The 13,399-nt window shown below is 50.5% G+C and overlaps 1 protein-coding gene across 36 annotated transcripts in view; it reads left to right on the top strand.

Annotated features, from left to right (window-relative positions):
• Positions 1-13,399, top strand: part of Ralgps1 (Ral GEF with PH domain and SH3 binding motif 1) — a 236,831-nt gene that overhangs the window by 192,616 nt on the left and 30,816 nt on the right. For all 36 annotated transcript variants that reach the window (XM_087645656.1, XM_087645638.1, XM_087645637.1 and 33 more), the window contains 3 exon segments: positions 5,376-5,513; positions 7,409-7,502; positions 11,401-11,468. In XM_087645656.1, the coding sequence (XP_087501782.1) occupies positions 5,376-5,513; positions 7,409-7,502; positions 11,401-11,468 (300 nt within the window).

Genomic DNA, 13,399 nt, shown 5'->3' with positions numbered 1-13,399 from the left:
CAATCATATCCGTCCTCTCAGGGAGCCAGGGCTGCCCACAGACAGGGGGTCTGCTTGGTGCTGTCTTAGACCAAAGCAAACCACGCAGGCTCTAATGAGCAGGCACTCTGTTATTTCATTTGGTATTTACCAGGATGGTTTATGGGGTGGAACCACACAAGTGTAGCTCTGGGTGCCAGCTCCTCATTTCTGAATTCTCAAAGTCATCTTTTTAGGCAGAGCAAAAAGAGCATGGAAAAAAGTCTTTCATCTCAGATTTTGAAAGAGAAAATAGAAAGCGGTAAAATGGAAAAGTGGCGCATTCTCCTGCCGGGCAGGTTTCTTTTCCCCTCGACCCAGCAGAATTTTCCATACTGAAAAGATAGCGGTGTGAGAAAAACCAAAACCAGACTGGGGGTGGAAGTGAGACAGGGTGGCTAGAAAGAACAAGGGCGCAGTGAGTCTTCCCTGGGCTTGTGGGGTGCTGGGCCAGCCGTGGGCCTTGGCTCAGCTGGGCTGCCTGCTCCTGGCTTGCAGACGCCGCTGCACTCCACCAACAGGGGTCCCCTCTGAAGGCATCTCCTTTGTCAGTGGGTTCAAAGGTGGCACAGGACAGAAGTGAGACTGGGGGAGCCATTTGCCTCAAAGGAGGGCTGGAATGGTTGTGTGATGTTGCTCACTGGCTACAGTGCCCCAAGTGAGAGGCTGCAGCCACATGCCTCCCAGTCCCTACCCTGAGCACTGCTGTCAAGATAAGCCTGAATTCCCACCCTATCTTCTTTTTTCTCCTAAGCCTCAGTTTCTTAACAGAGTGTGGCCAATGAGAATAAAGGAGCCCTGAGACTAGCAGCACATCCCCCTCCCCCACCTGCATGATAGACAGTGGCTATTCCCGTCACCTAAGCCTCCCTCACTGTGTCAGTACCTCACAGTCTAGCCTAGTCCCTTGGCACCACCCATCGCCACTGCAGCCAAAGCCAGTGGCTGGACCAATTACTGCCTGTGGTAGTAGGCCAACAGCACAGTGTCATCTGCTGCAGTCACTGTCTAAATAGGAACAGGAGCTGTACTATCCCAGGCCAGATGGGCTCCCAGCACTGGTCCAGCTACTGGGTGGTCCCGTACGGCTGGTGTCTGGGTACCTACCTTCCATGGTTATGGCAGTTGTAGCCAGACCATCCCTCCCATGGCTATCCCTCTGCTACTCCTTGTGGGTCTATGTGGCAGAGCTGGCAGGGCCCCCAGGTCTGGGTGGGCCACTGAGACCTGAGACCGATGTGCTCAGGCAGGCCTGGGATGCATAAGAGGAGGGAGGAGCCACAGCCTCCCTCTAAGCCCCTCTGGAGAATGTTAATCCCAAAGTAGAAATGAGGAGAAAGAGCCGGAGCCCAGGCAGCCATGCCATGGTTCAGCTGCCTCACTGGCTTCCAGATACTCCAGGCAGCCTGTTGCAGTGTAACCAAGACTAACAATGTGGAAGCTGGCGAGAGCTGTGTATGGATCCTGACTTGGACCCTCAAGAGAGGAATGCAGCCTCTTCTAGCTTCTGTTCCTTTGTCGGTAGAAGAGGGACCATGGTTTCCTGATGTCTGCATTGTCCTTACACAACAGTCTGACCGCATCTTCAGTTTAGGACCAGGATGTAGTAAGTGCTTAGTAACCCTGAGTCAGTGCCATCCTTTTTTTTTTTTTTTTTTTGCACAGGGTCTCATTATGAAATGTGGTGAACAAAGTTAGAGCTTTGTGCGTGCTAGGTAAGCTCTCTTCCAACTGAGCTGTAGCTCCAGCCTCAGCCCCGTCTGACCGTCTCTTGAGTTGATACCTTTCCTCACCTCCGAAGTGAGAGTGATGAGAAGCATCTCATCAGGTTGTTGTCTGGGTTAACACAGACACACCCTTCATTCTCACAGTCTCCTTTTCCCTCATGGGGACTCGCACCCACAGCAGAGAGACCTGCCCCAGACCTTGACAAGTCAGCTGTCAGGATTCAAGGGACATGAAGAAGCCTCTGGTTTACGTCGTAGGCACAGACGTGTCCCCTGTGGTTGGCTGGTACAGTACAGAAGAGGCTTCCCTGGATCCCTGCACTGCTTGCAGTAGTGCACCATTTCTGCAGCCATGTTTGTTGAGGGAGTACAAAATTGTGAATGTCTTGCTGCCCAGCTTCACAAGACTCAGTCCCCAGTCACTTACCCTGTCCTTACCACTGTGACATGACTCTAACTACTCAGGGTCTGAAGTGCAGTCAGATGCTAGAGGCTGGGTGTTCTACAGAAGGGACTCAGGAGCTGACTGGGTGTTTTACAGAAGGGACTCAGGAGCTGACTGGGTGTTTTACAGAAGGGACTCAGGAGCTGACAAGCCCCTACCCCTCCCCAGGGTACGCTGAACTCCTCTGGCCTTGGTTTGTAGAGCACTACTCAGGAATGAGGCTTGGGCCACACAAGGGAGTCTCCAAGTAGAGCTGAGTCTGAGCAAGGGCCGCTCTGCTCTGGAGGCCAGTATGATGGATATGGGAGCTGCAGCCTGGCAGAGCTGATGTAGATCTTAGCACACAGTAGCGAGACTGTACAGCCCTTTATCTCTTCAGTCTCCTTCTCCCAGGGGTGCTGGTCTAGGAAGGGTCAGGGCTTCCCAGCGGACCCTAGGAAACCTCAGTCCCCACCTCCTGCCCTGCTCCTGGGCTGAGCTGCTGCTGCCCTCTGAGTCAGCTAAGTGGAGTCTGCACACTACATCTGGAACCACCCCATCCCATGGCCCGCATCCCTCCACCCCACACAGCACTGGGGGATGCTTTTTGTTGTGGTCTCAGACATAATGGGGTTTTCAGGATTGTCCTGAATCCTCAGGGAGGCAACTGAGTTACACTTAAAAAAAACAGCAGGAAGAGCTAAGCTCAAGAGAAAGAATGAATCTGTGAACTCAAACCCACCACACTTAGGATGTTTATTCAAGGGAAATTATTATTAATTATTAAAATTTGGAAAACAGTACATCAGAAGGAAAGGAAACGGATAAGGGCCCTGTAAGGAGCCAGCAGATGCTTCTGTGATTTAACGGTTTCCCGGAACAATGCGAAGCTATTTTAAAAGCAGACGAGTGACTCATTGTACCCAGCACCCGAGCGAGCGAGTGAGTGAGCGAGCGAGGGAGCAAAGTCCTCCCTGGTGGCAAGAAGCCTGAGATAGAGGAGGAAGCTGAGGTTCCACTCCCATCTCTGTCACTTACCAGCTGTGTGACCTTAGCCAATTTCACATCCTCTCTGAGCTTCGTTTTCCTGCTTTACACAGCGGGAGTTTGGAAGGATAAGTAGGAAAATGAGCGTGTGCCTGGCATGGTGGCACACACCTTTGATCTCAGTACTTGGGAGGTAGAGGTACGTAATATTTGGTCTAGGCTAGTTCCAGGACAGCCTGGTCTACGTGGTAAAACCCTGTCTCAAAAAACCAAAAAAGAAAAAGAAAAAAAGTTCTTATTGTTTCTTCAAACAGATTGTCTGTTTTTATATATTATATCACAATTATGTAATATATAAAAGTATATACAATGAATGTAAATTATAATTATATGGTATTACATTTGCAATTTGTAATATTTGACATTTGTCAGGATTTAGTATACAATCATTTTGATAAAGTTAGTCTAAAGCTAGCACCATATTCTGAGAATGAAGGTTTCTTTAGGATTTACTACATTTAAAGTCATTAAATATAGAAAGTGTACATTTTTCAAAGATTTATTTTTGTCATATTAAATAAGATGTGTGTGTATAATGTTGGGACGTGTGCATGTGTATACAGGTGCCCACAGAAGCCAGAGGCACCAGCTTCCCTCTGGAGCTAGAGTTACAGGCAATTGCAACCTGCCAGTCGTTAAGTTGGGTCCTCTGCAAGGGTAGTGCACTCTCGGTCTCTCTAGCCCCAGGAAATCAGGTCCCTGCCTGCAGCGCCGATCAAGTGCGGAGCTTCCGGCACTGTGCCTCTTGTAGGGATCAACTGCTGGTTAGAGCCGTGGGGCAGGTCTTCCTTAGCGTCCGATCTGTTTTCACCTAGATGTTTCTTATGTGCGCACTTCCCAATGGCAGCATTTTTCTGTGCTTCATTCCTAGATGGAGATTATACGGTCAGAGGATGTGGGGACCGTGGAGTTGAGTTTTGAATTTACTGAGCTCTCTATATGGTGTAGCACACCACGCGTTGTGGCCTTGTTTGTTTGTTTGTTTGTTTGTTTGTTTGTTTTTGTTTTGCGTTTGGTTTTTTTTCTTTTGTTTTTGAGACAGTTCCCTATGCAGCCCTGGCTGTCCTGGAACTCACTCTGTAGACCAGACTGGCCTTGAACTCAGAGATCCACCTGCCTTTGCCTCTAGAGTGCTGGGATTAAAAGTGTATGCCCCCACTGCTGGGGAAGTTGAAGCATTTTGTAATTTCACTTTTTATCCCTGGTGGTTTCTTGCTTTATGTGTTAGAATATGGTGTTGTTCCGTGCATACAGCTTTGGAGTCATTACACCTTCCCCATTGGTACGTCTTCATCTGCATCAGACGTTTCTCTTCATCTTGATCATCTTGTCTTCAATTGTACTGTGCATGGCTTCTCCTGTCCAGGCCCTTGTGCGTTATACATCAGCATTGCTCGTGGAGCTCCATGAAGGACTCGTGTTGACCTCTCTTTATTGTCTCCAGAGAGTCTGTAGTGTAGCTTTGCCATCAGCTAGCTGATAGCCATGCAGAGGCTCAGCCAAAGCCAGGCCCTGCCCTGCCCCCTCTTCCCCACCTGAATTGTCTGGGAGCCCCCATTCCCATCCCAACCCTGCTCATCACCGGCCCTCAGAGCCCTGGTTTGCATCACATCTTATTTCTTGGTAAGCGTCTTAGAAGAAATCTCTGCCTGGTGCTGTCTTTTGTTTTTTAGTTTTTGATGGTTTTTTTTTTTTTTTTGTTTGTATAGAGAAATATCTTATTCTTAACTTCTTCTGTCCTTTCATAATTCACTGTTGTATGAATGTGTGCACATGTGCAGGGGCAGACAAATAACTGAATAAATGATTAAAACCAGCAAAAGCTGCTCTCCTGGGCATGGCAGCTTAGACTTGGTTATTAAACTTCACCAGTCATTAAAAAATAGGCTGTTATTTTCTATTTGGATTACAGGTAAAAGACCTTATTGAAGAGTATGCAAATCAGACAGGGTAGAGTCTGCCAGCATTGTGTCCATTTCGGCCATTGCTCAAATGTTTGGTGCATAGTCGCGCACAAAGAACAAGTTAGACGTAGAATTCAAGTTCAAACAGCATGCCGCACCTCCACATGTTGCTCTTTATGCCTTCTTTCGGCGGAGTCTATAACGCTAGGGTTTGTAACGTGTCCTACTGTAACTCGGTGTCTTCTTTAATCCTAGGAATCTACCTTCTGGACTTGATCTACATTGATTCTGCATACCCTGCCTCTGGCAGCATCATGGAAAACGAACAAAGATCCAACCAGATGAACAACATCCTCCGAATCATTGCCGATTTACAAGTTTCCTGCAGCTATGGTTAGTACCTTACTGCTAGAATTGTAATGTCTTGTGCGGTTGCAGTCTCAATGCAGCACATTGGCCAGAAAGCTTCAAGAACCAGGTTAGGCCCACAAAGCCCCATTGGGATATCTTGAGCTTTAGGCATGGGCTAGGCCTTTTATACATTTCCAAAGATCCTTAGTTAGACACGAGGAGCATGGTCCAGTAAGTGGCATGACCCCGGTCTGGCTGACTCTGCGTCATTTATCCACAAGAAACCTGGTGGGGAGCTCCCAGACAGCTCTTCAAGTGCATTTGGGTCCAGATTCCTTCTTCTTGTGGTTCTTCCCTGTGAGTCCTCCCACAGGCTCTGCACTAGGCGGGCAGGGATGAGGAGTAGCTGACAAGGGTAGTTTGTCAGGCGGATTTGTAAGGGACACACACCACTTCTGCCACAGGAGGCTAGGCCATGTAGTCTAGCTGTGGGCCTAAGTGGAATGGGGTAATGGTGTGGTGAGCAATGGGCCAGGCTCTGCTGCACGTGGCCAGATGACAGAGGGACAGCAGGGCAGCAGCTGCCTGGAAGATACAGAGAGGCTCATCGGAGACTTCCTATAGCTGCGAAGTCAGAATGCCATCCACATAGGCACCGATTTTATACAAGACTGTGACCTTGGTGTGAGGCTAAACGTGAGTCAGGTGCTCTAGTCCTTTGTGGGAGGGAACCGAGATCCAGGCAGGGGTCTGCAGTGGCAGGGAGAGTGAGGAACAGAGCTGTAAGCCGGCCTACACCACACACCAGTTGGGCATGAGAAAAGAGAGTCCTACCTGTCACACAGGGTGTGAGACAGTCAGCCACTTCTGCTTGGGAGGACCACAGGGAAGCCACAGGTCACTTCATCTCAGGGCAAGATAGGTCCATAGTGTAGGGCAGCTCTCCTCTGAGGCCTGCACTCCCATTGGCATGCTTGTTCTGGGGCTTTCAGACACCCTCATCATTGCCGTAGACCAGCAAAGCCGCCGGCACACTCGGCCTTAGAGTCACACCAGGGAGCAAGTCTCAGTACCCGTCTTGAAGTCACTTCCTCTTCTCCGTGGATTGCTCACACATGAAAAGAGAGCCAAACATGGCACCTGGCCCTCAGCCTGGCCCAGAATTTCTGAATTCTACCCAGAGAAAATGTACTCATGTCACAGTGCTCTGGACTTGTATCAGGCGTCACCAGCTCAGACACAGGTGTCACTGTCCTCATGTCAGAGATGAGGACAGCAAGGACTTGGAGGAGCCTAGAACCTGCAGATTGAAGCCCCTGCTGCTCTCCAGGACTTCTGCTTCTCCACAGCCTCTCTCCTTCCATGGCCGCCCCCTTCTCAGAAATGCAGTGACAGGGATGGCTAAGGAGAGAGAAGTGGCGAGGCCTAGTCGCTCCAGGAAGGCTGTGACACAGTGTGGCACAGGCCTCACAGGCTTGAGTAGAACCTTGCCTTGTCACCGCTCACTTCACCCACTGCCGCCATCACTCCTTGTGTGGTAGGAGCAGCCTTTGTCCAACACAAGCTAATGTGAAGTCTGGAACAGACTCTGTCACCTGGCACAGAACCTACCTTCTGGGACGGACTTCCGTACTGGCTGGGCAGCATTCATGGCACAGAAGGAGAAACCTAGTGCTGTCACTGGAGATCTCTCTGGGCACAGACACATGATTCTGGTGTGTTCTGAGGGCCAGGGCCTCTTTCCCCAGCCTTAGCGTCCCTCTCTTTCTCCCAGCTAAGTGCTGAGGTCATTCTCCACAGGGGCGGAATTCAAACCTGACCCCACTCTAGGTCCAGGCCCCAAGGACAGTGACCCAGCCTCAAGATCCCAGTGTGTCTGTGTCAGTGTACCCTGGGCTGGGCGGTCAGGCCTCTGAGTTTTGTTCTGACTTTTGCAGATCACCTCACTACCCTGCCACACGTGCAAAAGTACCTGAAGTCTGTGCGCTACATTGAGGAGCTCCAGAAGTTTGTAGAAGACGATAATTACAAGTGAGTCCTCGTCCGTCCTGAGAATCCTGCCTGTCCACTCTTGTTCTTAGTACCCAGGTGCCTGCAGGTGACCTGGTGCTGACTGGGACTGGGAGGTGACCTGAGAGTTTCCATCCTCCCCACACAAGGCCCCAGAACAGTCGTCTGCACAGCCCTTGATACCTGCCTTTGCCCCAGTCCCTCAAGCCCCACAACTGAGGAAGGTGGTATGTTCACTTTCCCATGTGGCCTGGGAAACACATGTGGACTCCAAAGCCATGCATGACAGGCTCTCAAGCGGACCCTTGGCACTGGACAGAAGGTCAGCTGGTCATATCTTTAGGCCAGCGTTCCCCAAGGTCCTGTTTCACAGATGGATGACACAGGCAGTCCCTGGGCCTCTCAGCTCTCTGTAGGACTCTCCATCTGGCTCTAGCCAAGGGCCCCAGGCACAGTCTCTGTGCTTCTATGAATAGATATACTTCTCGGAAAAACTGTAAAGGGCCAACGCATCCTCTTTCTGCCGTGCTCCAATCTGCAGGTCTCCCTTCGTTGATGGCACCTCAGTGTGCACCCTGCATTGCTTAGGATCTGAGGGAAGAGCAGGTTTAAGTCAATTCTGGCTGCCCATCTTAGCTGGACATACTCTCCACTCAGTGCTTTCTCTGACTTACATCAAAGCAAATCTCAGCCATCTTGAGATTGATCACTGGCCACCTGAATGTCACTGTCACAGAATCCCTTTCATATCCCATCTCACTTGCTGCTTCAGTACGCTGTGCGTTCCTCACTCCTCTTAGCTAGTACTGCTTAATCCCTTGCAGCTCTGTGTCGAAAGCCTGATCTTGTGTCATCTCAGTACATGAAAGTGACCCAGAATCATGGCCACCAGTCTCTTAACAGATTAGGGAACCATTGTTCAGGCATCCCCACCTGGCCAGTGCAGCAGCAGTGGCTCAAAGCTTTAGCTATGGTTCCAGGTCATGGGGTACCCTCCCCCCACTCCCTGTCTTTGGGTACAGACATCCTGCCCTCCCTGTTGCTATCCCAGCATCCATCAAAATAAAGAACAGTGTAGAGGTGTGTGTTAGCTCATGGCGATGGGAGCACGGATGCGGGCCAGAGGTCACGCTCACTCTGCATCTGTCACAAACAGACTCATTTTATTTACAAAGTGTTTGCTGTTCCTGAAGAGTGGCCTGGAGTGCGAAATTATTCCCACTTAGGTTCTAGTATAATGTTTTCCATTCATGTTCCAATCTTGCCGTTAAAGAGACAGTAGTTTTTCATTAACACTAATATGCTTTAAGGAGGAAAATGACCTATAAATACTTGTGAACATGAGACAATCCTTGGACAAGCTGCAGATTATGAGTAATTACTCCTTCCATTCTGAAGAAGTGGAGCACCACCCCCACCCCCACCCCTCTGTGCTAAACAACAGCCAGCCTGGTGCTCATAAAGGCTCTTTGTTGGGCCAAGCTGGTTGAACCCAGAGAGGAGGGCTGCCTTTCTGCCCCCAGCACGGAAGGCCCTCTTTCTAAGGAGGTCCTGTTTCTAAGTGGCAGGATGAGGGCAGGAGGTGTGATTCTGTCAGAGTACCAACTCACACCTAAAGGTAGCCCCTCAATGTCAAGGATGCAAGACCTGAGGACATCAGTGACCTTGCTCCTCTGATGCCTGGCTAGCATCTGCCTTGCCAGTTCTCTACCAAGAGGCCCAGCCAGTGTCTTCTCCTTCTCCATGTTAATCTCTCATCAGTTTAAAGGAAAATGACCCAAGTTCCCACACTTAGACAGCATGGCCAGCATGAAGGGAGCAGGGGTTTGAACACTTGACTGTGCGTGGGAACTTTGTACACAGAGAAGAGTGGATAAACAGGAGTGCAAGGACAGGGTCTCCTCAGTGAGGTCACACCACTCTCCTTGCCAGGGAAGGAGTGATGACTCTACGTAAATATTTATTTTCCACAAGAAATCCTATTTTCTGGGACTGCAGAGAGAGCTCAGTGGTCAAGAGGCCTACTCTTTCAGGGAACCTGTTTTAGTCAGAGTTTTCTATTGCAGTGAAACACCAGGACTAAGAGGCAAGCTGGGGAGGGAAGAATTTATTCAGCTTACACTTCCTTCCACATTGCTGTTCATCCCCAAAGGAAGTCAGAACTGGGACTCACACAGGGCAGGAGCCTGAAACTAATGCAAGGGCCATGGAGGGATGCTGCTTACTGGCTCGCTTCCCATGGCTTGCTCAACCTGCTTTCTTATAGAACCTAGTACTACCAGCCCAGAGATGGCTTCACCCACAGTGGACTAGACCCTCCCCATCAATCACTAATTAAGGAAATTCCCTACAGCCAGAGCTTATGGAGGTGTTTTCTGAACTGAGGTTCCCTCCTTTCAGATAACTAGCTTCTGTCAAGTTGACATAAGACACAGGGTACAGTTCCCAGCACCCACATCAGGCAACTCACATCTCCTTGTAATCCCAGCTCCAGAGGGTCCAACAACTTCTCCTGGCCTCCTCAGGCACTTACACACACATGCACCTTACCACAGACACACACACACACACACACACACACACACACCCCACTTGGGCTTCACCAGCCTCCAGGTTCTCATTAGTTCTTATGTTTGGACCCCACCCTCCAAGTGCATAACATGGAAACCACACTCAAGAACCACAATCCTGCAATCCTGTTTGTAATGGAATTCCATTCTTAGCACCTGTTGCTCCCTGGAGCCATTCATTGTGTGAAATCCATCCCTTGCTTACCATCCCTTGCTTAGCTGGGTTCATCGGAAGCTGGGCCCTCCTTCCTCGGGAAGCTGAGCATGGCTTCGCACTTTCCCCCTGGCCTGTAGATTTGGTGGCCTCCTGACACTGGGTGCTGCTGCTGAAGAACTCTGAAACCTGCCTGGGTTTTCCTCTTGCTCTGCCAGGTGGGTGAAGAAGTCCATGAAACTCAGAAGCTCAGCCAGAGAAAGCCTCAGAGAGGAGGGCCTTTTCCAGCTGCCCCAATTGCACAGTGTGCCTTCCCCACTGCAGACCAGCCCCCACAGGTTATACCTTCAAGTTCTTCCACAGCCATTCTTGGCGTCTGCCTCCCAGAGCCCCTGTGATCATGCTTTCTGCCTTCCTTCTCTTCTTCCATGAGCTGCTTCCCAGCATCCCCGAGGGGTCTGTTTCCTGTGAGGTGTTCAGCCAGCCTGCTCTGGTTTCCATTCTTGGTTTGGTTCCACGTCCCTAGTCTCCTGCTTCATTTGCTTCCTCTTTCTCGTCACCTTGGTGTTCAGGTTTTATTGAACTCAGCTCATGTTCTTACAGGCCCCTCCTCGGTTCAGAGGCCACCTCCTGAGGAGCCTGGGGGTCACTACTTTTCTCTTTCCTTCTGTGAGACAAGGTCTGAAGTGTTGCTACCATTGAGAGACTCTTGACTGGCTTTCCTCCCATGTGTGCGGAAGAACTGGAGGTTGGTTCCTCTCCGGCTGCTGGAAGGTCCAGGACCACCTAGCATTCCCTTTCCCACAAGGAGGCAGGAGGTTCCCTTCTTCTCCATGCCACAAAAGGACATCCTCACAGTGCAAGTCTGGTCCCATGGAGCCTGCTTTCCATCCTAGCATCCCTGCCTGCCACCCACCAGTGCCATGAACTTGGCTAAGGAAGCCACATGGCCTTTCTCCTTGCTTTCCTAGGCTCTAAAACATACTTCAGTAAGAGTTGTAGGTACATAAGCAAGGGCCTTGGGAGGCATCAGAAGGAGGATGAGTTGTGACCCGAAGCAGATTTCACAGTATGCCTCAGTTCTGTGACTGATATACGCATGAACAGCCACCTTCGCCCTGACAAAGCTGCCAGCCCTCCCCCATCCCATGGTAGACCCAGGCCTCTCTGACTTTGTGAAAATCTTTGGTTTCAGGTTGTCACTCAGAATCGAACCAGGAAGCAGCTCTCCAAGACTAGTCTCTTCCAAGGAAGATCTTGCAGGTATTATAGCTCCTCAAATAGTACAAAACTGCTCACAGCCTAGACAGGTGCCAAGATAGGCCCTGCATGGAGCCCAAGAACACATTTGGGTTCACTACATGGCAGGCTCAACTGTCCCTGTTTACAGCACCTTCTACCACCCTACCAGACTCCTAATAGTGTGGGACCCCCAAAAGATCAGATCCCCAACTTAGAAGCATGCACAAGGTAATCTCTCCTAGACCACTTTGACCCTTGTCCTTCAGCCTGCCCCACACTTGGAATTATGTGTCCCAAAGGGGGGTACCCAAGATGTACCAGATACATTAGATGTATCCCCTCTGAGGGAAACACAGTGTCACCAGCAGTGGGATCCTAGGGATCTGCTGTCAGAGCAAGGCTCTAGCTTCAGCTCTGTGTTTCTGGTCCTCCATAGCCTTATCTACAGGTGAGAGTGAAGACTCTATTGGTCTTAGAATGTTGTCCTGATGCTGGGTGAGCACAGGCCTGTCTTGTGCTCTGCCTGTTCACTGTCAGAATATGCTCAGTGTCCGCAGCTTGGTTGTTGCTGTCCTAACGGTGGCCTCTTAGGACTCTTAGGGCTGGGGGCTGATCAGCATCGCTGTCTGGGGAGCCCTGTGGGCACCTGTCCTTGAGAGCAGCTCCAGTGTGGGCTGGCTGCTGACTCTGCACAACCTTCTGGAAAAGTGCTGAGCCCAACAGTTCCTGCACTGCAGAGGAAGCTCAGCTCACAGAAGTGTTTTCCACCAACTTTCCAATCCCTGGCTTCAGCCTCAAAGCAGGATGTCAGGGTTTATGTTGATCACCAGAGAGTCAGTGACTTTCTAGAAAGCTCATAGCCATTCAGTGACTCAGGTCTCCCCCTTTGAAGTGTCAGAGGAAAGATAAGAAGCCCTGCTGCAGCATGAGTTGTGGCATAGCAGGGCTCCCACAGAGGGTGGCCGGAGGGTCAGCTCCAAGGGAGCCTTCTGGGCTCTGGCACTCACTGAGCTGCGTGGCAGGAACTCCACAGGACTGAGGGACAGGAATGTGCCTCTTGCAGTCCCAAGAATGGAAGGAACGTGGCCTCCCCCTGTTCCTCAGGAGGGGCTAGGCTCCAGCTCAAAGCTGTGCCCAGCAGTTAGGTACCCCCATACTTGCCAAGGAAAAGCCTTTAGATGTGCACCTTCGTTTGCACAAGGCTCTCAGGCTGCAGGTCTGTGTGTAACAAGCACTCAAGGTCAGCTGCAGTGAAGATGAGTGATGGAGGGCTTTCCTTATGCAAACGCCTAGAGTGCTCCACAAAGTCCTTGACTGCTCAGGGAATGGCAGGGTCTCTGACTATCTCTCCTTGGACCCAGACCAGCCTCAGAGGAAGGCTGAGGTGAGGCTGCCTGGCTTTGGAGGCTGGCTCATGGAGAAGTTACCTCATAATTTTCTGGGTACCTGGCAGGGGCCTCAGCCTCCCGGAGCTTGTGTCTTAGTTGGGGAGACAGGCAACAGAGGTCGAGTAGGCTTGGACAGGCACATTTGGAGGCCAAAACGAAGCCAGTGTGAACAGGTCAAAATGGCCTGTGTGTGTGAGGGACTATTTAGGACTCTTATCTAACCAGCTCTTTCCAGGGACTGGGAGACCTTAACCCTGACCAGGTAGAAGCAGTTATGACCTTCTTGGGAGCCTTGATTAATAGCAGCCTCTGAGCTACGTTCTCTTGGCCTCTGATGGCCCCAGAACCTGCCAAGAGCTGCCCCCATTTTGCTCTGGGAGATGGCCATGTGGGTAGTCTGTCCCCACAAGGAGACAATGAGAAAGGAAGCGGAGGAAACTAACTCTGTTTTTGATCTGTGGAGAAAAAAATGGCCAAGGATGCCACGTTTCCAGTTTCCCTCTCTGTGGGATGCTGTGTATATAAATGTACTAATATTTTCCCAGAGAGAAAAAAAATCACATG

This window comes from Rattus norvegicus, chromosome 3 (assembly GCF_021556685.1).
Source record: "Rattus norvegicus strain SHRSP/BbbUtx chromosome 3, alternate assembly SHRSP_T2T, whole genome shotgun sequence".
Taxonomy (NCBI): domain Eukaryota; kingdom Metazoa; phylum Chordata; class Mammalia; order Rodentia; family Muridae; genus Rattus; species Rattus norvegicus.
This window is presented reverse-complemented; position numbering and strand designations above follow the sequence as displayed.